The 21,867-nt window shown below is 54.8% G+C and overlaps 8 protein-coding genes across 8 annotated transcripts; 5 read left to right on the top strand and 3 right to left on the bottom strand.

Annotated features, from left to right (window-relative positions):
* Positions 1-259: 259 nt before the first annotated feature.
* CAOG_03353 (chitin synthase 1) lies at positions 260-6,472 on the top strand (the record flags this gene model as incomplete). The annotated part of the gene is made up of 1 exon (XM_004364135.2): positions 260-6,472. One exon carries the CDS (start codon positions 260-262, stop codon positions 6,470-6,472), a length of 6,213 nt encoding a protein of 2,070 aa, XP_004364192.2.
* A 771-nt stretch (positions 6,473-7,243) lies between these two features.
* On the top strand, positions 7,244-11,296 carry CAOG_03352 (hypothetical protein). Its single transcript, XM_004364134.2, has 3 exons — positions 7,244-7,342; positions 7,958-8,872; positions 8,998-11,296. The coding sequence occupies exons 1-3, from the start codon at positions 7,291-7,293 to the stop codon at positions 11,145-11,147; spliced, it is 3,117 nt and encodes a 1,038-aa protein (XP_004364191.1). The 5' UTR covers positions 7,244-7,290; the 3' UTR covers positions 11,148-11,296.
* Positions 11,297-11,398: 102 nt separating this feature from the next.
* Positions 11,399-14,520, bottom strand: CAOG_03351 (methylcrotonoyl-Coenzyme A carboxylase 2; the record flags this gene model as incomplete). Its single annotated transcript, XM_004364133.2, has 11 exons — positions 11,399-11,516; positions 11,622-11,825; positions 11,913-12,069; positions 12,151-12,294; positions 12,397-12,552; positions 12,647-12,929; positions 13,026-13,266; positions 13,364-13,462; positions 13,539-13,623; positions 13,712-13,778; positions 14,305-14,520. 11 exons carry the CDS (start codon positions 14,518-14,520, stop codon positions 11,399-11,401), a joined length of 1,770 nt encoding a protein of 589 aa, XP_004364190.2.
* A 170-nt stretch (positions 14,521-14,690) lies between these two features.
* CAOG_03350 (hypothetical protein) lies at positions 14,691-15,876 on the top strand. Its single transcript, XM_004364132.2, has 5 exons — positions 14,691-14,904; positions 15,023-15,115; positions 15,225-15,280; positions 15,360-15,439; positions 15,559-15,876. Exons 1-5 carry the CDS (start codon positions 14,770-14,772, stop codon positions 15,693-15,695), a joined length of 501 nt encoding a protein of 166 aa, XP_004364189.1. The 5' UTR covers positions 14,691-14,769; the 3' UTR covers positions 15,696-15,876.
* Positions 15,877-15,887: 11 nt separating this feature from the next.
* CAOG_03349 (hypothetical protein) lies at positions 15,888-16,600 on the top strand. Its single transcript, XM_004364131.2, has 3 exons — positions 15,888-15,947; positions 16,052-16,082; positions 16,257-16,600. The coding sequence occupies exons 1-3, from the start codon at positions 15,919-15,921 to the stop codon at positions 16,452-16,454; spliced, it is 258 nt and encodes an 85-aa protein (XP_004364188.1). The 5' UTR covers positions 15,888-15,918; the 3' UTR covers positions 16,455-16,600.
* Positions 16,601-16,814: 214 nt separating this feature from the next.
* CAOG_03348 (transcription initiation factor IIB) lies at positions 16,815-18,415 on the bottom strand. Its single transcript, XM_004364130.2, has 4 exons — positions 17,785-18,415; positions 17,311-17,651; positions 17,139-17,218; positions 16,815-17,054 (listed from the first exon to the last, which is right to left on the bottom strand). Exons 1-4 carry the CDS (start codon positions 18,256-18,258, stop codon positions 16,921-16,923), a joined length of 1,029 nt encoding a protein of 342 aa, XP_004364187.1. The 5' UTR covers positions 18,259-18,415; the 3' UTR covers positions 16,815-16,920.
* A 316-nt stretch (positions 18,416-18,731) lies between these two features.
* On the top strand, positions 18,732-21,204 carry CAOG_03347 (hypothetical protein). The gene is made up of 4 exons (XM_004364129.2): positions 18,732-19,083; positions 19,661-20,066; positions 20,194-20,489; positions 20,626-21,204. The coding sequence occupies exons 1-4, from the start codon at positions 18,849-18,851 to the stop codon at positions 20,943-20,945; spliced, it is 1,257 nt and encodes a 418-aa protein (XP_004364186.2). The 5' UTR covers positions 18,732-18,848; the 3' UTR covers positions 20,946-21,204.
* Positions 21,165-21,798, bottom strand: CAOG_03346 (hypothetical protein; the record flags this gene model as incomplete). Its single annotated transcript, XM_004364128.2, has 3 exons — positions 21,165-21,391; positions 21,541-21,652; positions 21,729-21,798. The coding sequence occupies 3 exons, from the start codon at positions 21,796-21,798 to the stop codon at positions 21,295-21,297; spliced, it is 279 nt and encodes a 92-aa protein (XP_004364185.2). The 3' UTR covers positions 21,165-21,294.
* Between the last annotated feature and the right edge of the window lie 69 nt (positions 21,799-21,867).

Genomic DNA, 21,867 nt, shown 5'->3' with positions numbered 1-21,867 from the left:
CGTTTATTGTTTTGGACAGTTTGTTTTGGCGTTTCGACCGATAGTGACGCGCGTTCTGTGCTACCCGACAAGCCAACTGCGTCAGACTCGCCGGCTAGTTGTATTACACGAGCAACCAAGCAACTAAGAACGCCCACACACAGATTGCAACCGGCGAGTTCTCTCCCTCTGCCTCGTCTTTGTTGTCTGTCCAATCGGTCATCGCTGCTCTGGATGCCAACTCCTTGAAGAAAAACAACTCCGGATATCCCTCGTTACAATGAAACTCGAGGAGGGACAGGACAACGAAGGTTCTGGCCAACCAAAACCGCAGGAGCCGCTGGTGGGAACGTATCGAAGGTCATTCCTACCAAGCTATGAGGAACCGCCTTCATTCGACGATGCAGTTCAGTCGTCTTACATTCCAGTTTTAGACGCCGAGAAAAAAGCACAGGAGGAGGAACAAGGCGAGCTGCAGGAATCCGGCCCTCCCGTGTTTCCACCATCCTTTGACCATAGCACATCCACCATCATGGTACTCAACCACTCTGCCGTGTCCGGAGCATCCGTGCCATACAGCCGGACGCTCTCTCAGTCCTCTATTGACCACGGAGAAAACAACGCGATCCATTCCCATGCTGTAAAAGGAGTCGTCGCTGCACGAAAAACATCTTCGTCGGCTTCATCCAACCGGAGCGCCTCCCAGCCCACCGCCAGCCCTTCTATTGCCACGAGTGAAGAAAATCACCACCATGCCGGGACGAGGCCGCAAACCATTTCCACCGAGCTCGGATCGCCAAACGTAGCAATGCCTGTTTATCCGGCCGCACGGCTTGCTAATTCGGCACGACCTGTGACACGACCGCAAGATAACTCCTCAACGACACCGATGGACTCTACGGAAACCAGCACTACAGGAGATTACGCAGGCTGGGAGTCTCCTACTCTTGCAACGCTAGCCAATCCCGTGTTAGTGGTGAGCACGCAAGATGGCGCCGCGCGTCCAGCAAGTGCAAGGCACGCTGCCACCCAGGAAGAGGAACTTGGCTACCCGCAGCAACGGTACTCGGCATCCCGCCATGGAACTCCCTCTGTGGTTGTCGTCGATCCCCTGGCGAAGCGAACGAGCGCCGATTTGACGCAGCAGAACCTGGCCTCGTTGCCTCGTTCTGCTGCAATTCGTCCCATGCAGGCCATCAACGAGCTATCAACATCTCCAGCCCACTCCACAGCCACGACTGTGAGCGACCAACATCCCGCTACATCGGTCTCTGCTGTCGCTGCATACGCCGCCTCTCCACAGCTCGCAGCCGCAGTCACACACGCAATGCTCAGCACTCCCACGCTCGCCGCTGCAGTCACCCATGCCATTCTCAACAGCCGACAGCACCATGGCCTTGCCATGTCGCAACTCGCAAGTGAGCGGGCAACGTTCGGCTCGTCGTCGCCTGCACCACGCCGAGCAGTCAACATGGAGCAGCACGCGGCCTCGATTGCCGCACAGCAAGCTGCTGCTCAAAACGCTGCTGCAACAATCGGGGGTACTATTCCGCCAGATGGATCCCCGTACATCCGCTCCAAGCGACCTCTTCCCCCAGCAGCAGCTGCAGGCGCAGCACGGACTGGTGCACAGCAGCGTGGCTCGTCCAACTTGTCCTTGTGCAAGACCATCATTGGCGTGTTTCTGGGTCTGTCTTTTCTCGTGGCCATGGGCGCGGTGTCGTACTGTCTGCTCGATCTTACCCTTGGTCTGGGCGACGAGGTAGTCTTGTACAGCAACCTGACTGAGCGGGCAGTGAGCAATCATGTGGCGCGCAAAGCGCGGTTTGCGGCCGAGAACCCTGGCTTGGTCGCTTCTTCTGGTCCGAGCTACACACAAACTGTATACGTCAACGGACAGCCTGTCGAACTCACGTCCACGCCCGGGTTTTCCGAGAGTGTGTTTTATGTGCCCGCGTTTCCGCTTGCCTCTGCGGCGGTCATCTTTGCACTGATGCTGCCGAGCGTGCCATCACTACTCCTCGCCCTCATCTACTCGTACTTTCGCGAGCATAGCACGAGCATCTTCCGCATGGGCCGCATGCAAGTCTCCATGATGGGCAAGTTTGCGCCGGCCACGTCTCGCGACAAGGTCTTTTATACCGGGGCGTGCTCTCTGGCCTTGTTCATGACGCTGTGTACCAGTGCGCTGTCTTCAGGCGCCGTTGTGGCCTTTTTGTTTTACGTTGCCAACAGCACTCCGCTCATGTACACGATTGGCTTTCTGCTGAGCGCTGCCGCCCTGCCCTTCTCTGTGTCGCACTGGTACCATGCCGCGAAAGGCCGTCTCGTCCTGCTGCAGGCGGGAAAAGGAGGCAGCCGCGATCCTGTCATTAATCAACACACACGCTATCGCAACACGCACTTTGCCACAACTGCGGTTGGCCACTTGCTGGAAGGCATTGCCAACCTCGTCGCTCGCTTCTGGGTCACGCTGACCTCCTCGCGTCGAAGCTTTAGCGAGGCCGTCTTTGTGCTGTTGACATGGCTGTCATTTGCGGCGCTGGTCTTTCTTTCTCAGCGATGGGTGGCGGCCGCTGCCGTGCCGCTCATGTCTGCTGCTTGGTGGCCCAACCTGTTTCCTCGCACGCGCTTTGCTCGTATGCACATGTTTATCGCGCACGCAGCTGCATCGCCCCACAAGTATGCTGCCATTCGCAGCTTGATTGAGCTCTTGACGCTGTGCGGTGCTGGCCTACTGGTTGCCTATCTCCGCTACGAGCAAACCCCGGACAAGCTCGGCAACAGCCTCTTCCAAGCGATTGACCTGGCAATCCACGGTCACGGTCACGACAGCGCTTTGGTGAGCGATGGCAGCAACGACACACCCGTCTCCGTTCTCTCCAAGGTGCTGACTACGTTTATCGCTGGCCTGGCTGCGTGGGTGAGCGGCTGGCTCGCGCTGACGCTGCGGATGGAATGGCTTGCCTTCACCTTTCCGCTCGTGCTCACCATGCCGCTCTTGTGGCTGGGCGTTTGGCTGCCCTGCGTTTTGCCCGAGTCGATGGTGTCCTCTCACTTCAACATGGATGTTTCTCACCTGACGTGCTCCGATCTGACGCAAATCGGCGTGGACATGCGCATGCCGGCCAGCTTTTGGAGCAGCAACGACGGTGTGCTGCCAGATTCGCTGCAAATCGTGGTGGCTATTGTCGCGCCAGTGCTCGTGGGCGTCGTATTTTTGCTCTTGCTCATTGCCATGCGCCACATGCTCAATCGCGAAGGTTCCTCCATTCCATTGCCCAACAGCACGACGCTGTATTTTGTTGGGCTTCCTTCCTACGCCGGTCCTCACAATGTGGCGGCCGCCATTCTTAACAGACGCGTCGTGGTCCGCAGCAAAACCAACGCCTCGCTCTCCTCTTCTTCTTCCGACGCTCTGCTGGCTTCTGCAACGCGCAGCTCTAGTCTCATCAGTCGGGACGCATCCGCGTTTTCGCCGTCCAACTCCACCCAGGGTTTGCTTGCACCCGCGGCCAGTCGCATTTTCCGAACTTCGTCCACAGTTGTGATGGCTGATTTTGACAACGAGGACGAACCGATTGTCAGTCCCGTGGATGCGGCGCTGGCCGACGAGCAAGTCTACCGTCGACCGGTGGCCATTTTCGTTGCGACCATGTTCTACCGCGAGGATGCCGAGGAAATCCACACCACCATCTCATCTCTCTGTCGCCTGGCGGAATCGTTTGATCCATTTGCGGCAGAGGGCCGGCGGTTGCGTCGAAACGGCGTGCAAGACTTTGTCGAGTTTCACGTCTGGATTGACCAAGCTCTGCCCGGAGGCTACCAAGCCGAGATGAGCAAGCGCATGACCATGCTTTCCGAGTGCGGCACGGCAGTGGTCGCCATTGTGGCTGCATCACTGGGCGTGCCGGTGCGGGACTTGTACAGCTCGATCGCAGCACGCCGCTATGGTGCCGAGCTGCGCGTCCAGCTCGCCACCGGCTCCAGCTACATGTACATTCACTTTAAAGACGTCAAGATTGTTCGCCAAGGCAAGCGCTGGAGCCACATTTTGCACCTCCGCCTCGTTTCTGAAGTGCGCGCCAAGTCGTCCCAAGTCTTGAACTTTTTCTCGGCTCAAAACGACGCGCCTGATTCCGCGACCAACATGTTTGTGCTGTTCACGGATGGCGACGTCGACTTTAAGCCCAAGGCGGTCGAGCAGTTGCTGAATGTCATGCTGGCATCGCCCTCCACCGGCATTGTGAGCGGACGAATCGCGCCCATCGGATACTCGCGCCTCGCTGAGGTCCAGCGGTTTGAGTACGCCATTGCACATTGGCTGACCAAGGCCACCGAGCATGTTCTCGGCACGGTCTTGTGCGCTCCGGGCTGCTTTTCGATGGCACGTCTCATCACGACTGACCTGTGCTTGGACGAGTACTCGGTGCTTGCAACCAACGGCACAGAGTACCTCGAGCTCGACCAAGGTGAGGACCGCAAGTTCTGCACCTCGTCCATCCTCGTCCGCAAGAACTTTTTGCTCGACGAGGCGCTCCACACCATGTCGGGCAATGGGCGCCAGTACCAGCACCACACGCCCACGATGCGACGACTGCGGACGCGGGACCACGCCAACTACCGCTCGCTCTCTGCGCAAGACAAGTCCGCAGAAGAGGCGCGCACGCCCTTCTTCCCGCATCCCGGCAGCAGCGGTGGCGGCAACAGCTACCTGGGCGAGGTTCCTTTGGTGGGGGATATTGTTGTCAACATTAACGAGTCCGACAATGACAACAAGCGCACCTTTGCCATTCAGTACTGCTCTTCTGCGGTCTGCAAAACACACTGCCCCACCACGATGGGAAACTGGATGATTCAGCGTCGGCGCTGGCTGCCGTCGACGGACGCCAATACAGAGTTTTTGCTCAAGCACTGGGCCGAGTCGGCCAAGTACAATCCGACGCTGACTCCATTCTTCCGATTTACCGTCGCCTTTCAGTACCGCTTTGGTCGACTGACGCCCTCCACGACGCTCTTTATGCTTTCGGGCGCGCTCGTCAACATTGTCGGGGTGTCGATTGGCGCAGGAATCTTTCTGGCCGTGGCGCCTGCTGTCGCCGTGGCGCTGGCAGCAGTGACCCTTCGAATCGAGTCGCAGCACATCTTCCATCAGATTGCGGCATTCTGGTATGGCGTCTTGATGCTCATTACCGCCGTGCACTTGCTGATTCTCGTGTGGGGATTCCCGCTGTCGATCGTGGCCTTGTTCCTCTACTGGATTATCTTTACCACCGTCATTGCCGGTCTCCTCTACGGCCAACTGTGGGAGTTGCTGTGTGGCATCTGGTTTTTCATTTACCTGCCCACGACCACTGCGCTCGTTGGCCTGTTTGCGTATGGCAACATTGACGACAAGCGCTGGGGTCTCCGCGAAGGTTCTGCGTCGGACTCTGACCGCGCTCGTGCTGCTCGTATCGCCGAGCGCGCCAAGGAGGCTGCTGACGAGCAGAAGCAGCAGGAGGAGATTCGCGCGATGGCACGCAGCGGCACATCGGTGGTGCGCATTCGTCTTCGGCTGGCCGCCCGCCACATTGCGAGTAGCTTCAAGAGCTTTGTCAAGGCGCATGTTCGCGAGACAATGCAAGACTTGCAGCGCTTGCTGGACGAGAAAGAGGAGAGCCAGCAGCAAGCCAAGCTTCAGGAGGCAGAGCAGAAGGCTGCCGAACGAGCCTCGGCTGCCAGCAAGCAAAAGGATGAAGAGGACAGCAAACTGAGCGCAGCAGCAGCAGCAGTCAACGACGATGCCCAACCCGTCCTTGCTACCTTTGTGCAGCGCATTCACGCCGTGTCCGACCCAAACACGAAGGCTGCTGCAGCACCCTTGTCTCATTCCAACGTGACTGTGACGTCGCTTTGCCCTGTTGCTACACCTGCACCCCAAGCACCTCAAGAAACTCGGTCAGATGGGGCCGCTCGTACGCTGACAGCCTCGACGTCGTCGAGCTCGATCAGCTCAACCACCAGCACAACACTGGTCAAGTCTTCTACAGCCACGACCAACGGCTCCAACTCAAACAACAACAACACCAATCACACGAACAACAGCTCGACTTCTGGCCCCGACCGCGACCTGACGCCGGCCGAGCGCAGGTTTTGGCGACGTCTCTTCTACTCTGGCAGTCCGCTGGCGGCCCCTGCCCCGAAAGCCGAGGAGCTGAGCGCGCTCAAAATGCGCATGAGCCTTGTTGCGCTCCGCAACAGCGCAATGACTGCGTACTGCTTGGAAAACATTATCTGGCTGAGCATCCTCTTCTTTATCACATCCCGCTCAGAGCTGCTCGTTCCGCTCGGCTTCCTTGCCACCAGCGAGAACGAGCCCGGCACGAGCATGCTTGGCCTCGTCGTTGTCGGCTGCTTTGCATTAACTCTTCTAATTATGTTCGTTTGCATGCTTTGCGAGCGTGTTCTGACTCTGTGTCGTGTCTGGGCCGAGAAGGACATGCTCTTTTGAACAAGCAGCAAACATTTTTTGTTAACTTTTGGCAAAATACACGACAAAAGTTTAATCGATGTTATGTGTGACGCATCCAACAGATCCAACTGCAAAATTGCACACAGATTGTCCAATGGCACGCGAGGAATTTAACATGTGGACGGAAGGGGAAGAGGGATGAAAATATCCATGGATCCACGCCAATAGTCATCGCTGGTGCGCGATCACCACCGTGAGTTACGGATGTGTGAGAAGAGCGCATAAGATCCAGCAAACACGAGCCGCTTATTGAATCGAGCTGTTCGACGGTTGGGGAAGCGTGGATCTCAGAGGTCGGGCGTGACCTCGCTTTTGTGTGAAACACTGTGCCACAGCGCGAAATCCGACTTGTCGGACAAAATCTTGCTCACGCCCATTCATCCGTCATCGTCGCACTCACGCCACTTGAACGCACTCACACACAAAAACAAAAACTCATACTCACTGCAAAAGATCAACATGTCAATCTCTGAATACGATGACGCGGATTTTGAAGAGAGGGGGGTGATTCCGTAGACTCAGGCACAATCAGTCTGTACCACCTCGCCAACTCATTGGAGCCCCGCTTCCCAGCAAACTGACACTGCCCCAAATGCAACACAGTCGAGTTCTGCACACTGCTGCACACTCCTTCACACTCGTTTCAATGCACTACGCAACCAACCAAACAAACAGCTCAACTTGCAAAATTTCATTGAACAATGAAAGCCAATCTTTTTTTTTTTTTCAATTTTTTTCAATTTTTTTTTCAATTTTTTTTTTTTCAGGTTTTCCCCCCGTTTGTGTGTGTTTTTTGAATGAGCAGCAGTAGCTCCACGACGCATCAAGTGGCTGCGTCCGTCACTCCAGGTGAGGAAGGGACACTCAATTCAATGCTGATCGACACATACACCCATCGTCCCCTTCAAGAGCTTGAGTGCGGACGACGCGAGAGAGAGCGAAGGGCGAAGAGTCACGGCGCCAAACTGTGCTTATTCGCCGCTTCTGTGCCACTGCTCTTCACTCACTCACTCACTCACTCACTCACTCACTCACTCACTCACTCACTCACTCACTCACTCACTCACTCACTCACTCACTCACTCACTCACTCACTCACAAAGTCGAATCCATCTTGCACACAACCCCCCCCCCTCCCCTTAAACGACCATCCATCCAGTCAAACCCGCTGCCACCCTTGTCTCGCTCCCAACGACAAACTCCAATCCGGACTTGATTTCGCATTATTTTGCTCCAATGGTGTGATTCTACGATTTGCCACAGTTTTTCTTTTTTCAAACACCCGCCTTCTTTCTTCTTTCTTCATCGATCGCTTGATTGCCATCGTTGATCATCTGCTGTCGTGTCTCAATTTGAATGTCGCCTTCTTGGCTGTCCGATCATGAGTTGTTTGCTAAAAATCTGGCTTACACACTTTTTGACTTTTTCATTTGTCACTCCCCCCGCCTCTCGTCTGATCGATAGGAGGCCAGCGATTCCCAACGGCCGCTGCAGCCGCCGCCGCTGCAACGTCCAACGCACACGCCCAAGTGCTCGCTGCTGCCAACGCGGCGGGGAGCGTGCTGCCGGGCTCGTCCAACAGCTCGGGCATCCATTTGCCGCCGACATCCGCTGGCGTCGCTCCGGCCTCGGCTGGATCCGCTGCTGTGCAGAGTGGCGCTGGTACGCCGCCATTGCTCCAACAACAGCAGCAACAGCACCACCAGCAGCAGCCAATCTTCCCAGGCGCCGCGGGCGGTCATGTTGGCACGCTGCGTCGCCAGGCAACCACCGTCAATGTGACGCGGAGTGACGCCGATCTGCGCTCGTCCCATCTTGGCCGCCACCACTTGTTCTTGATGGACGGGCAGGTCTCGCACTTGCTCCAGGGCGAGCAGTCGCACGCAGACGTCTTCCAGTCGCTCTTCTTGCCGCTGCGCATGCAGGTCACATCCGAGATTTTTGTCGATTTTCGCCAAGCGTTCGTGACTGGCTGGTTTTGCTTCTCAAAGCTGCCCTCACAGCATCCGCTGCACCGCACTCCATTCTTTTTCAACGAGGAGACTCGCCGTCTGCTCGAGGAGATCATCCACGCCATCTTCCGACTTTGCACGGAAACGTTCATTGCGACCACCGCCAACTACCTCTTCTCGGGCGTTCGTGGCGTCGGCAAGACCGAGTTTCTCTCCCGCATTCACGATCTCTGCGTCCTGCTCTGCGGCGACAAGGTGACCACCGTGTTTTTGAACTTTGACCAGTACGCGCAAATGCTGCCGTCTGCTGCCATTGCTGGTCCAGACCTTGCCGACACGCCCATCAACACGCTGCTGATGGATCACGCCACGTCTGCCAAGCCTGTTGTGTTTTTTGGCGACGAACTCCAAGCCCTGTACGCCTCTGGTGAGAAAAAACAAAACAAATGCATGGTTGATTTTCGCATTTTTTGTTTGAGCTTGACAAATTGACTTGCTGTCTTTGGTTTTTCGACTTTTGTTTGATACTGTTTCGCAACTCCTCATTTCCAGACTGCCACAGCTCGGATCCGCGCGTGCTGGCCGTTCGCGAAATCGTGGCGATCGGAACGTCAGAGCGCGCCATGTGCCTGTTGAGCGGCTCGTCGTCGGAAGTCGCATCGGTCGCGTTCAAGCAGTTCTTGTCGGACAGCGAAACAGTGAAGGGCCATCAATACCGCCACTACCCGCCCTTGCACGAGACAATCTTCCACCATGTTCGTCTCGAGCCTCTGCGCCAGAGGAAAGCCTTCCAGGCCTTTCTGTACGACTGCTGCCTGTCAGACCAGCAACTCGTCGAGCTCCAGCAGCGCCTGGGCAAGCCAAACAGTGACGTCAACTCGTTCTGGGGCCGTCTGTTTGCCAAGACGGGTGGTCTCTATCGCTTAATCCGCCAGGCCATGACCGAGCCCAACGCGTTCGATGTGCCAACTCTGCCCGTGGCCGCATCGAGCGCATCCTCCAGCGCACCGACCACCCCTGGCACTTCCCAGGAGGCACTTGGAACGCCACCCACGGCGTCACACGCTTCTGGCACGTTCCGATCGAGTTCGACAAGCGTGTTTACCGCCTTCTGCCCGTCGTACGTGGTTTCGGCGCTGCGCGACATTTCCAAACAACTGAGTCTGCAGGAGATCCTGGCCGAGCTGTGCCTAATGAATCGCGACATTGCTCCGAGCGCACTTCCCAACCGCACCCCGGCTGCCACCTCCGCTGCGACTGGTGCTAGCGCGCCTCCTGCCGGTGCCGCCGCCGCCGCCGCCGCCACCACCACCACAACCACCACTACTGCTGCTGCTGCGTCAAGCTCATCATCAGCCAGCTCTTCTTCGGCCGCCGCTAGTGCTGCTGCTGCTCAAACTGTCGTCTACGCCCGCGATCCCTTTGCAATGCGTGGCGTGGCAGCGTCCGCAGCCCACCTCATGATCAAGCGCCACATGCAGCACCAGCAGTACCTGCAGTTCCAGTCCTCCGTGTCCCCGTTGAGTGCATCACACTCTGCCGCGCTGCAACACAACTCTGCCCACAACCAGCAGTCTGTTCCGCATTTCGTGACTGGACACCCCGGTGCAGGATGGGGCGCGTTTTCGATTGGCCCCCAGATGGGTGCGTCGTCGGTCGTCTCTGGCGATGGCAACCAAGCCGGCGGGGATGGCTCGAAAGGTCAGCGAACCAACCAACACCACGGTGGCAACCTGCCGCTGGGCGTCTTCCCGACCACCGCTGGAGGCATCCTCACAACCGAGCTGTCCTACGGCTCTGGCTCATCGCTGACCCCCGGTTTGACGCCGTCCATCATTCACGACTGGATTGACTCGGGCTTTTTGTTTGAGCGCGAAGAAGACATGCAGACCATTTACGAACTCCACTACCCGGGTCTCTTTGAGCGGCTGATGGCGATTGTGCCGTCGCTTGGAGCAACCTTGCCCGAGCTTTGGGGTCTGCGTCTCCTGTTTGCCACGGGCGTGCACCACGCGGCTTACGCGCTGTGCCCATCGCTCAACCGCATGGGAATGGAGTATCTGTTCAAACTGCTCCTGCGCGCGTCGAATTCCGGCCTCATTCCCTTCCCTGTGGCCAAGTACCGCTCCCGTCGCCTTTGCACTGCACGCACCGTGCTCAAGTCCGACCTGAAGAGCTCGGAGATGGTCGTTCTCGAGCAGCCCCCTTCTCGCTACACCAAGTCCATTGAAGAGATTGACGGAGAGCTGCTCTCCTGCACGCATGCCGCAGGCGTCTCTGGCTTTGTGATCAACCTTCACACGGGCAAGAATGCCGCAGGGGGCGCCGACCCGGCCGTCGCAGCAGCACTGTCGAGCAGCTTCTTGCCCGCTTCCGTGCATTTGCTGCGAGTGCTGCCCGGCTCGTTCACGGGCTTTATCGAGGTCAAAGAGGCGCTCGCCGTGGCCAGCGAAGTCGAGGCCGAGGCGCGCGCTCTCCACTCCCACATCCGCTCCCGTATCACCAAGCCAAAGCCTGCGCTCGGCTTTATTAACTTGGTCATTCTGTCGGCGCGGAAATTCACCGACGAGGCTGTGGTCGCCATGCAACGCGTCTTTGCATCCTCGGACTTTTTCGAGGACACGTTCACTGTCGAAATTGTCGATAGCGAAGCCTTCCAGCAGCTGCTGCCCGAAGCCTTGTGGAATGCCCTGCGGGGTTGATTGATTGAACTCGGTGTGTTTTTGCTTTTTTGTTTGGTTTGGGAGTTGTTGTTTTGCGGTCGTTCGTTTGTATATTCGACGACAGTGTTGTTTTGTTATTTTTTTTTTCTTGCTGCAGCTCCCGCCGTCAAATAAAAACTACAGTACCCTTCTGTCTCTAACTCTTTTCATGTTCCAGGTATTTTGATTTGGGAATTGAGCGTGACTGATGAAAGCTTTTTGTTGTTTTTAAAAGATGGCAGTCTGTTCTTTTACATGCGGAAGACACCAAAGCGTGGGTCGGGAGTGGGCTGGTTGAGGGCAGCGCTGAGACCGAGAGCCAACACTGCGCGAGTGTCAGCGGGATCGATCACACCGTCATCCCAAAGTCTGAAAATTGAGGAGTCAAGAAAGGACCAAAGAACACGCACACACGCTGGTAAGTATCTGGAACACGGCAATCCTCTCAGACACAATGAAAAATTCACGACATACCGGGAGCTGGCAAAGTAAGGGTGACCCTCCTTCTCGTACTGGTCGATAGTGGGCTGCTTGAAAGTGGCCTCCTCCTCGGCAGTCCACGGCCGCAGCTTCTTGCGCTCGCGCTGCTCCTTGGTGATGGTTGAAAGCACACCTGCAGCTTGCTCTCCACCCATGACCGAAACGCGGGCATTAGGCCACATCCACATGAAACGCGGGCTGGTACAAAGACAATCATGGTCAGTGAAAAGGTCATCATCAATCCAGATAGATAGATCGCATTGCGTCAAAACAACAGAAACGTACCTGTAAGCACGGCCGCACATGCCGTAGTTGCCAGCACCAAAGCTACCGCCGATGACAACGGTGAGCTTTGGCACATTCGCGCAAGCGACGGCAGTGACCATCTTGGCACCGTTCTTGGCAATGCCGCCGGCCTCGGCCGCCTTGCCGACCATGAAACCTACGTGTTTTCGGGAGCACGCAAGGGTCAGCGACACAATACTTTGAAAACAAAAAGCGGTAAACAGCGGTGCATGCATACCGGTGATGTTCTGCAAGAAAATGAGAGGAATGCCGCGTTGGCTGCAAAGCTGAATAAAGTGTGCGCCCTTCAGAGCAGCCTCCGAGAAGAGGACGCCATTGTTTGCAACAATACCCACTGGGAAGCCATGCAGGCGAGCAAAGCCTACAAACAAACAAACAAAATTAAACCCCCCACTCAACATGAGGTTAGCAACAGAATGCAACGGGCCACACATCCAACAGAAAGAATGCGAACGAACTGTACCAGTGACGAGGGTTGTGCCGTACTGAGCCTTGAACTCGTCAAAGCGGCTGCCGTCAACCAAGCGGGCAATGACCTTGCGGACATCAAACTGCTTCTTGAGGTTGGCACCAACAATGCCATACAGGTCTTCGGCGGGGAACAGGGGCTCCTCGGGGGCGGTGAGGGTGACCTGTAGCGAGAGGGAATTCGGTAAGTTACAACTTCACAAAAGCGTCGAGTATCGTTGTTTCCAACCCAAAACAAATACGACCTACAGGCAGCGTTCGGCGCCAGTTCAGGTTGGACACGACACGGCGAGCAATGTTGAGGGCGTGCGCGTCGTTCAGCGCGTAGTGGTCGGTAACACCAGAGACTTTGCAGTGAAGATCTGCGCCACCGAGATCTTCGGCGGAGACAACCTCGCCGGTGGCTGCCTTCACAAGCGGCGGGCCACCAAGGAAGATGGTGCCTTGGCCCTTGACAATGATACTCTCGTCAGCCATGGCGGGGACGTAAGCGCCACCAGCCGTGCACGAGCCCATAACAACGGCAATCTAGCGCATATCAACAAGTGTCGATGAGCAAAACTGCAGTGTCGAACAACAAAACCCCCGAATCGATTCAAAAAGCCATCGTGAGCAAGCACGCACCTGTGGAATGCCCTTGCCAGACATGTTGGCCTGGTTGTAAAAGATGCGACCAAAGTGATCGCGGTCGGGGAAGACGTCCGCTTGGTTGGGAAGGTTGGCACCGCCAGAATCAACCAAGTACACGCAGGGCAGGCGGTTTTGCTCGGCAATTTCTTGCGCGCGCAGGTGCTTCTTGACGGTGATGGGGTAGTACGTGCCGCCCTTCACTGTGGCGTCGTTGGCGACAATGATGCACTCGGTGCTGTCGCAGTGAGGAACAAAAAAAGGGGGTATCATGAGTGATGCAGCACTCAGGGTGTTGGTTTTTTGATTTCAAGAAAGCGAGCGAGCGGGCTTACCCGGCAATGCGGCCAATACCAGTGATGATGCCACCAGCGGGGATTTCATCGTCGTACAGCTTGTAGCCGGCGAACTGCGAAAACTCGAGGAATGGCGAGCTACAGGCAGAGAGACACAGCAAAGTGAGCGAACGTGTGTTTTCGATATTGTCGATGCATGCAGTGGTTGCGTTACCCGGGATCCAACACGGCAGCGACGCGATCGCGGGGAAGCAGCTTGCCCTTGCTGGTGTGACGCTTGCGAGCCTCATCGCCACCGCCTTTGTTCCAAAAAATGGTATGTGAGCGTGACTCCTCACACACACAAACGGACAACAACTGACAACTGAGATGCAACAATCTCTTCACCTTTGACAATGTGGGCAACCTTGGCCTTGAGATCGGCAACAAGTGCTTGCATTTGTGTCTTGTTCTCCTGTTAGCAAGATACGCGAATCAACAGTGAGTGTCTGAGGCTTTTTGATGATATTGAACAATAATATCAATGAGATTTGAATGAAGATGAACCTGAAAAAGAAAAGAAAAAAAAAAAAAAAGAAAAAAGTAAGAGAGTCACGATTGGAGAATCAATCTCGTCACGAAAGTCGCATGAACAGTGAGATTCAATGGAAAGTGATTGGAATTGCATGACGAGATGAGGACAGGAACGCACGAGATTGGAGCAAAGCGATGGAAGTGAGAGTCGTGATGAGGAGAGGAGGGGGAGATGGGGAGGAGGAAGGGGAGATGGAGTGAAGGGACAATCGAGTCACGGCTCCGAGATCGCACAGTTTTGTGATCATCAGAGGACCACCCACCCAACCAACCCACTCCCCGACTGTATGACGAGCGAGCAGTGAGGGTTGAAGTGGACGAAAGTGGAGGAGGCGGGGGGGATGGATTTGCAGTGAGAGTGAGAGAGAGCGTTATAGAGAGAGAGAGAGAGAGAGAGTGAGACACACTTTGAAGTTGTCAGAGTTGGCTTCGACAGAGCCGTCGAGCACGCTGGCCTGGCGCTCGCCTTGGTACGTTGGATAGACACCCGCAGTCACAGTAGTGGCAGTCGAGGCAGCGACAGTCGCGGTGGTGAACGAGCGACGCAGCAGTGATGCAGATGCAGCGCAGCCACTCAATGGACCGCGGCGAGCAATCGTCAATGCAGCGGCAGCCAAACTCATCGTCGCAGCAAAGTGAGGATAATGGACTGGGGAGTAAGAGTTCAATGAAATGGAATAAATAGAAGAATGACAGGAATTATAGAATGAATCGAGCGCGCTGAAACAAGCTCAACTCCCATTGCAGTGCATTGATCTCCATCTCAATTTGTTCGAGGTCACTCTTTGATTCTTTGTGGACCATTGCATTTATCTTATTCTTCAACAGCGATTTTTCCAAAGCAAATATAAGCACTACTGACACGAATCATCATGGCGGAACTGTCAACGAACGAGATGAAGCAGCTGCTCGAGGAGCGCACCAAGGGCATGGCCGAGGCCCGCGACCGCGCCGCGCAGTACGAGCTCAACCTGCGTGAGAAGCGCGCCAAGCTGCTTGAGGGCAAGGTGAGCGATGGGCGATGGGCAATGTTGGTTGCAGTTATTTGACCTTCACTCAGTTCACCCCCACACTGTGAGATTGTTGAGATGAACTCACTCTTGCAAACGTCAATGCATTCGGTAGACTCTGACCACAGCTGACGCCACATCGAACGTCAAGGTCTCCGATCTGAAGCAGGAGAACAGCGAGCTCGCGGCCAAGCTTGCTGGAGTTACGGTACTACTGCTGACTTGCTGAATTTGGAAGCAGAGATTGTGAATGTGGCGAGTGTGCATGGACGAGACAAACGAAAAAGAAAAGGCTCATTGAAGGGTGCACAACGCAGGGCTCGCGTGCATTATCGGCAGAGGAAAAGCTGGCAGCGGCGGCAGAACAAAAGCGGTATGTCTGTCGGTCATGAACATGAGTGGCAAATCGGAGCGACTCCTCTCTCACTGTGTGATCACTTGGGAATCGATAGACGCGCAAACGATCCCGAGGTGCAGGCAGAGCTGCGTCGCATCGATGCGCAAATCCGAGCGCTCGGTGGCAATCCTGATGGTGAGTGCTCTTTTTTTCGTTCTTGTTCGTTTTGTGTTTCAGACGGACGAAAACCCCCGCCCCCCCTCACTCTTGGCGAACGTGAATGTCTTTTTTTCAACCCCCCTCTTGACGAGCAGACGACTATAAGCCATATGTGGTGAATGAGACGGTCATCAAAGAAGGCCCAAAGATTGTCAAGAGCATGTTTGACAACATTTTTGCCGATCTCGGCTCCTTTGGAGCGCCCGCCGATGGCGATGCTCCTGCGCAATGAAGCGTCGAGCATAGTTTGAATCTTGCGAGGATGGCTCTGAAATGTTCCCCGCTCCAACGGGAATTCGCTTCTTTGCTTTACCATTTTCGCCATCCTGGATTTCCCCTCCTCGTCTCTGAAATGCTCTGTTTTCGTGTTGTTACTTTGTACATTCTTCCAAAAACTGGAAAAAACCCCACAAACCTCAGTCCATTTTTTTATATTTTGTCTAATTCTCTGAACCATGGTTCTCAAAGTGAACATTGAATACTGGTTTGTAGATGGATGATCATTGAAATCTGCATTGGCCTTGCTGTTCAGCGTTCCACGTCGCTCATCTCCAATCATGATTTATACGTTCTTTGCTTGTCCCTCAGCTCGGCATGCGGCTACTTTCCACGCATGAAGGTAACACTGTGCGATCTATGACCCCATACTCGAAACCTCCGCTTCAACACTGGGAACGGAGATAACTATTCGCATTGATGACCCAAACCCAAACCCGAACCCAAACCCCCCCCTGTGTCCCTAACCACTCCCGACTCTGGCAACTTGGTAACATGCCTCATGCAAAAACAACAGGAGATTGAGCGAGCCATCCAGAAAGAGTTCCCCACGGCCAAGGTGACTGGCGAGGGCGGCCGAAGCAAGTCGTTCGAGGTCACCATCAACGGCGAGCTCGTCCACTCCAAGCTCACCTCGGGCAAGTTTGTCAACCCGCCAGTCATTGTCGAAGCTGCAAAGGCGATTGCTGCCAAGCAGGCCGCTGCGGCAGAATGAGAGCAACAGCAAGCGACGGCATTCAGAGCTTGCAAATGCGTTTGCTGCACTATTTTGCATTTGGGAAGGTTTGTCTCAGAGACAAGCGACCAAAAAGCGGAAACAGTATTGTAGAGCTGTTACGAATACAAGCAAACTCAGATTGACTTGGCGGGCTGCTTTTGCTGAAGACCGGCAGAGTTCAGAGCGATGTTTTTGGTTGAGGAATTTCACCCTGCCAAAGGTTGATACGTGTCGAAGGAGTCCATCATGGCTATTATGGCTGTGTGTCTTGCGGTGCAGAAGATGCTGGGAAGCAGATCCATACAAACTCTCTCGCGACCGTGAAACCAATCTCCAGGACGAAAAAACAGAAACAACTGGTTTTGGGAGAGTTGTGTATTCCATCATCGGCCATCATCCACAAAGCCAAAGACACGCATCTCACGTCTGGTACGACCGCGGTACCGCCGCTTGATTCGCTTTTTTAATTAGGGGGAAGAAGGTGAAGATTGGCGCGAAATTCGTTCTTTTCAGGAAAGATGGTCTCTCGGTTGCTGTACAATTCCTTGTACCACTTGGACAAAGTAGGTACTGTAGATCCAACATGGCGCGCGATTTCTAGAGTGGGAGATGACGTTGTATCGGAATCAGCGCTACGATTTTCAATTGCAACTTTTTTGCATCACTCGAAGCAATTCTCACCTTCAAGTGTTCGCTTGTGGTCTGTGGTTGCCTGCGAAGCCATGTAGATTGAGGCACCAATAATAGACACGGGACTCTTGCTGCAATACATCACACATGCCGCGTTTTTTGAGCAATCGTGTACCCCCGAAAAACAAAACCACATTTCTGAGTTGCCTGTTTTGAACCTTACCCAGCAAGAGCATGCAAGCCCTCATTGGCCCGTTGCGCAATTTGGGTGGCAAGCATGGTGACATTCAATGGCAGGCTGAGATGATCACCAAGACGCGGAACGTACTCGGACACATCCACGACCGTGCTGTGAATGCCGAGAATGCGCTTGATTTCGCTGGAGGCGCGCGAAATCTCCTGCTCTCGGACGTGTGACACTGCCGTGATTTCCTTGTACGTGCGCGACACCTTTTCGAGTCTGCAGGCGAGGAAGAGCGAGGCTGCCGCAACTGCCTTGGCGCCCTTTCCACCCACAATGGCTCCAAACTGGCTTGCAGCGCCGTTGCGCTCGCGCGTATAGTGCTAACCAGCAAGAAGCAATCGTGCACAAGCCACCACAGGTTTCCCAAATACACACCCATCAGTTAGACTCCCTGCAAACTCATTGTGAAGAATCAACAATCACAAGCCCCTCCCTCTTTCACCATCAACCCACCTCTTCCATCTGCTTGAAGATTTGCTTGGCCTTGAGGGTAATGTTTGACGGCAGATGCATGCGCTCGCCAAAGTCGCCGATGAGACGGAAGGCCTTCTGGAGCTGCCTGTCAATCTGGTTTGCGGTGGTCTTGGCGTGCGCGCGGCTGATTGCCTTGGACTCTGCATTAAAGCCCTGGGCCATGGTTGTTGTGAGGTCTGAGCCATTGAGCAGCGGGTTGACGGCAGAGCCAATGCGCGACGGGTCGCCGTGCTCCTCGCCCTTGTCGTTGGCGAACGTGCGCCACTCCGAGTTGAAGTCAATCAGGCGGTCTCCGACAACGGTGCCGCACGCAGTGCACACATAGTCGCCTGTCTGATGCGACTCGAGAATCTCGGTCGGGCGGCGGCACTCTGGGCACATTGTCTCCTCACGCAGCTCGGGGTGCGTCTGGTACGGCAGCTCGGCCGCTTCTTGCCCAGGCAGATAGTCCATCCTATGTGCGGGCCTGTGTTTGTTGAAGTTGGAAGCTCCAATGCAAAAAAAAGAAGCTCAATGTGGTGCGAGAGGAGTCCGAATGTGAAACTGGGGTCAAGGAGTGCTTTGACAGGACGTTCGCTCAACGACCAAACCAAACAAAAAAAAAAAAAAACCAGGACTGCGCTTGTCGTTCAAAGTGGAGTGCAGATGCGAGATGAAAATTGTGCAGTCACGTTTATGAGGCAGAGAGAGAGAGTGCTGCCAGTTGCACGGATGCTCGGAGCGAGATTCATAAAGTGGAAAGCTGAGAGTAACAACAGCCTCTTGATGCATGCAATCTCAGAGTGCATTCCACCATGATCGACAATAACTAGATCTACCTACTCCTCACAAATTCAAACAAACTCAACGCACTGCAGTCGATCGACTCGTTCTCATTGAAATCCTCTTCCCTTCGATGATGATGATACTCTCCACTCATTCTTTTTTTGTTCTTTCCCCTTGTTTTTTTCAAATCTCGTCTCGTTCAGCCAAAACACAAACCTTTCAATCCCCTTTCAGCTGCACAATTCCACCCCCCTCCCCCTTGAACCCCCAACAATTCGATGATGAGTCGCGCAACGGACGGCCACGCGCCACCCGCCTCAGCGCCGACGTCCGCTGGCGGTGCATCCGTCGCAGGCTCACAGAGCTCCAGTCCGCAGGTGCCGCAGTCGCCGTCGCCGCGCCCGGGATCACGCCCGGCAGTGCCCATGCCTGGCCTGGGCTCGCGCTCGCCGCTCTCAGGCCAGCACTCGATGGACGCGCACGGTGGCCACCGCAGGAACAAGTCGCTCGCTGGTCAGTTCCATTGCAGAATTTTGGGAGGGATTGGTTCCACGCTCTCTTTCCACTCTCTCCAGCCAGCCAGCCAGCCCGCTCGCTTCTCGTGGGCTGCGAATGGACGATTCGTGCTGCAACAGAGAGCAGATCAAGAAGCGGACGGGTCAACACAACAGCGGCGAGCGACAAACATTGAGCCTGTTTGATCGCACTCCAAGTTCGAATGATGCACCTCTCCCGTCCTGCTCAACATCGAGGGTCGTGCCACAGACGCCAAAAACTTTGGCAAACGAAAAAAAAAGTGGCTGTTTTTGAAGAGGGTGTTTGGGGTTTGAGAGTACGCAATGGCTGAGCATTTGTTGGGAGAGTTGCTGGTCGATTGTCTCAAAACGATCCGACTCGTTGAGATGAGCATCAAGGACGGACGGACGACACGTCAAGTACCAACGAACATGTTAAACATCTACACCACGAGATGACTTCCACCACGCTCCCAAACCCTCCGCTCGTCGCATTTTTACGAATTTTGTTGTTCAAGTCTGTTGCACTCACCGACAACTTTTTTTGGCAACACACACTCTTTTGCTTCTTGTAGAGGCCATGCTGTCATTCAACAAGGACGGAGGAGGCGCTGCAATCGCGGGAGGGAACGATCAGCCTTCGACGTTGCCGCCGCGGTCCCTCTCGTCCGCTTCGGAGCATCAAGTCCTTTCCACCGCCGTCGTGCGTGGAGATTCAATCACATCGCTATCAGGAGCACCTCCTTCGCCAGTGACATCCCACCAGTCAGTCGACATTCCCCCTCCTTCACCTGGCTGGGGCAGTGCGACCGTTTCCGCTGGCTCTGCCGCACAATTCCAGCAAGGCTCTCGCCAACCGCGCCCCGGCATCATTGCCAAGTCAACCAGTGAGCACTGGGAGCGTGTTGCGGCATGCATGAAGCAGCTCTTCCAGCGCGCGAGCGTGCCAGACAGCATTGAGTTCCGGAATGATCTCGTGCGGTAGGTTGTTATGTGAAGCGTTTTGCATGCTTTGCTGGTTTTCCATGTTGCTCTATCGGACGGAGGGTCTAGAGTCGGATGCCCTCTCCTCTTTGTTTTTCTCACCCAACCAACGTTCTGGCTGCAGATTGACCGCCAAGGCCGAAAATGAAATTTTCGTGCTGCTCAAATTTAAGGAAATCATGACCAAGGGCATGATCATTTTGCGCGAGCAGTTCAAGGACGTGGCCGAGAGTCGGTTATTTGTCGAGCGAATGGGGCACATCTGGACTGTCTTTTACACGCAAATTCTCCCAGAACTCATGGCAACCTTCCAACCCGTTGCGCATGATACCAGCTCGGACCTTGGCATTCGACGCGTGGCGTTGAGTTCATGGCGCGATCACATCCTCCTGAACAGTGTCATTCGGCAAAAGGTCGAAGGTATGTCAACGCGAACGATTCCCTTTGATTGTTTTCGCTGCTTTTTTTTGTCGGCAAAAAGCTCCATGTTCTCTCATCCATCTTTTTGATTGGCATTTTCTTGCGTTTGTGCTTACACTCTAATCCCTCTCGTCAGATGCTATTGCCGCTCGAGTGGTTTTCTCTCCAACCTTTTTGCAAATGCTGCTTGTTCTGCAGTCCATCCAGGAAAACAATTCCAACGAGCAAGCAGTGTACGCCGTTCTGTCTGGGCTGGGCGTTCCATACCTGCACGTGGACGATCCCACAGCATCGCGCATGTACACGCGCTCAATCTCAGAGTCGTCATTGAAGACGATGGTCGCGCCCGATGCGGAAACGCCTCCACCCAACGAAGCAGCCTCCCACTTTGCAAGGCACACAATGGGTCGAACGAGCCGTAAATCGTACGCGAGCGATCGTGACCTGGTTTCTTGAGCAAAAGAAGCAGCAGGTCGATGCGATGTTATTTTTGGGGGGACACTCTTTTTCGGGTTTTGTCTGGCGCAACCCTTTTGCCGCACCGTTGTGGTCGCGGAATGATTGCTACTTGGATGCGAGTTCAGTTCTGTTTCGATTCGACTTTTACACTTTGTCCGTTTTGCTGCCGTTGTTGCTTGAATACATCTCAGGTTTGTGTAGACTTCCCACTGCGCGTTTGTGTGAACCGCTTGTTTGCGAACACTCCAGACACCCCCATCGTTTGTCCAACAACAGTACATGTTTTTGCCATTCTCCAACACGACCAAACACTCACACTGAAGCAAAAGTATCATCATCAACAAAATCATCGCGGCGGCGGACGACTGTCATTTGGTTTGCCTGCTGCGTCATCCAAATCCCGGAATCCCAGCTGCTTGAGATCTTCTCGAGTCATCAAATCACTACAAATGCATTCGAATCACCATGTCATGGTCATAGTCAGGAACATTCGGTTTGGTTGCTTCAATCCTTGAACCCCGGAACCTCGCGCTTGCCCCCCCCCGCCTCCTCCCAGGATCTCAACCAAACGAAAAACCAAACGAAACTCAACTTGTCCATTCTGCACTTGAGGTAGTCGCGCGACTCGATGCGACATGCGCTGCTGTTCTGCTTGTTCTCGCGCATGCAGGCCATGAATCGACGCATGGCATCCTTGCACTCGCCTATTGACAGACAGTTTAGCTTTTGTCGATCAGATCAAGATCAGCAGCAGTACATCTCAACAGCAATCAAATATACCTTCGTGGTCGAGCGGGAAGCTGCCCTTCTCTGGCGGCCTTGGCTTTGGTCCTTTGGCTGGCTGGCTCATTGATGAAAGACTGAGCAAGTTAAGTTCAGAAGTTTTGCTTTCGATATTCTATCGTGTGAATTTGCATCG

The sequence above is a fragment of the Capsaspora owczarzaki genome (genome assembly GCF_000151315.2).
Source record: "Capsaspora owczarzaki ATCC 30864 unplaced genomic scaffold supercont2.4, whole genome shotgun sequence".
Classification (NCBI taxonomy): Eukaryota; class Filasterea; order Ministeriida; family Capsasporidae; genus Capsaspora; species Capsaspora owczarzaki.
Note: the sequence above shows the minus strand (reverse complement) of the source record. Positions and strands in the feature narration are given on the sequence as shown.

Excerpts from the sequence above, each read along its gene's own strand:
- CAOG_03348 (XM_004364130.2), bottom strand. The coding sequence starts at position 18,258 with ATGGACTATCTGCCTGGGCAAGAAGCGGCCGAGCTGCCGTACCAGACG. Across the intron at positions 17,219-17,310 it reads GGCTTGCATGCTCTTGCTGG|CAAGAGTCCCGTGTCTATTA; the intron begins GTAAGGTTCAAA and ends GATGTATTGCAG. Across the intron at positions 17,055-17,138 it reads CCACAAGCGAACACTTGAAG|AAATCGCGCGCCATGTTGGA; the intron begins GTGAGAATTGCT and ends CTCCCACTCTAG.
- CAOG_03350 (XM_004364132.2), top strand. The coding sequence starts at position 14,770 with ATGGCGGAACTGTCAACGAACGAGATGAAGCAGCTGCTCGAGGAGCGC. Across the intron at positions 14,905-15,022 it reads CCAAGCTGCTTGAGGGCAAG|ACTCTGACCACAGCTGACGC; the intron begins GTGAGCGATGGG and ends TGCATTCGGTAG. Across the intron at positions 15,440-15,558 it reads GCTCGGTGGCAATCCTGATG|ACGACTATAAGCCATATGTG; the intron begins GTGAGTGCTCTT and ends CTTGACGAGCAG.
- CAOG_03352 (XM_004364134.2), top strand. The coding sequence starts at position 7,291 with ATGAGCAGCAGTAGCTCCACGACGCATCAAGTGGCTGCGTCCGTCACT. Across the intron at positions 7,343-7,957 it reads GGCTGCGTCCGTCACTCCAG|GAGGCCAGCGATTCCCAACG; the intron begins GTGAGGAAGGGA and ends TCTGATCGATAG. Across the intron at positions 8,873-8,997 it reads CCAAGCCCTGTACGCCTCTG|ACTGCCACAGCTCGGATCCG; the intron begins GTGAGAAAAAAC and ends CCTCATTTCCAG.
- CAOG_03347 (XM_004364129.2), top strand. The coding sequence starts at position 18,849 with ATGATGAGTCGCGCAACGGACGGCCACGCGCCACCCGCCTCAGCGCCG. Across the intron at positions 19,084-19,660 it reads CAGGAACAAGTCGCTCGCTG|AGGCCATGCTGTCATTCAAC; the intron begins GTCAGTTCCATT and ends TGCTTCTTGTAG. Across the intron at positions 20,067-20,193 it reads TTCCGGAATGATCTCGTGCG|ATTGACCGCCAAGGCCGAAA; the intron begins GTAGGTTGTTAT and ends TTCTGGCTGCAG.
- CAOG_03349 (XM_004364131.2), top strand. The coding sequence starts at position 15,919 with ATGGTTCTCAAAGTGAACATTGAATACTG. Across the intron at positions 15,948-16,051 it reads AAAGTGAACATTGAATACTG|CTCGGCATGCGGCTACTTTC; the intron begins GTTTGTAGATGG and ends CTTGTCCCTCAG. Across the intron at positions 16,083-16,256 it reads GCTACTTTCCACGCATGAAG|GAGATTGAGCGAGCCATCCA; the intron begins GTAACACTGTGC and ends CAAAAACAACAG.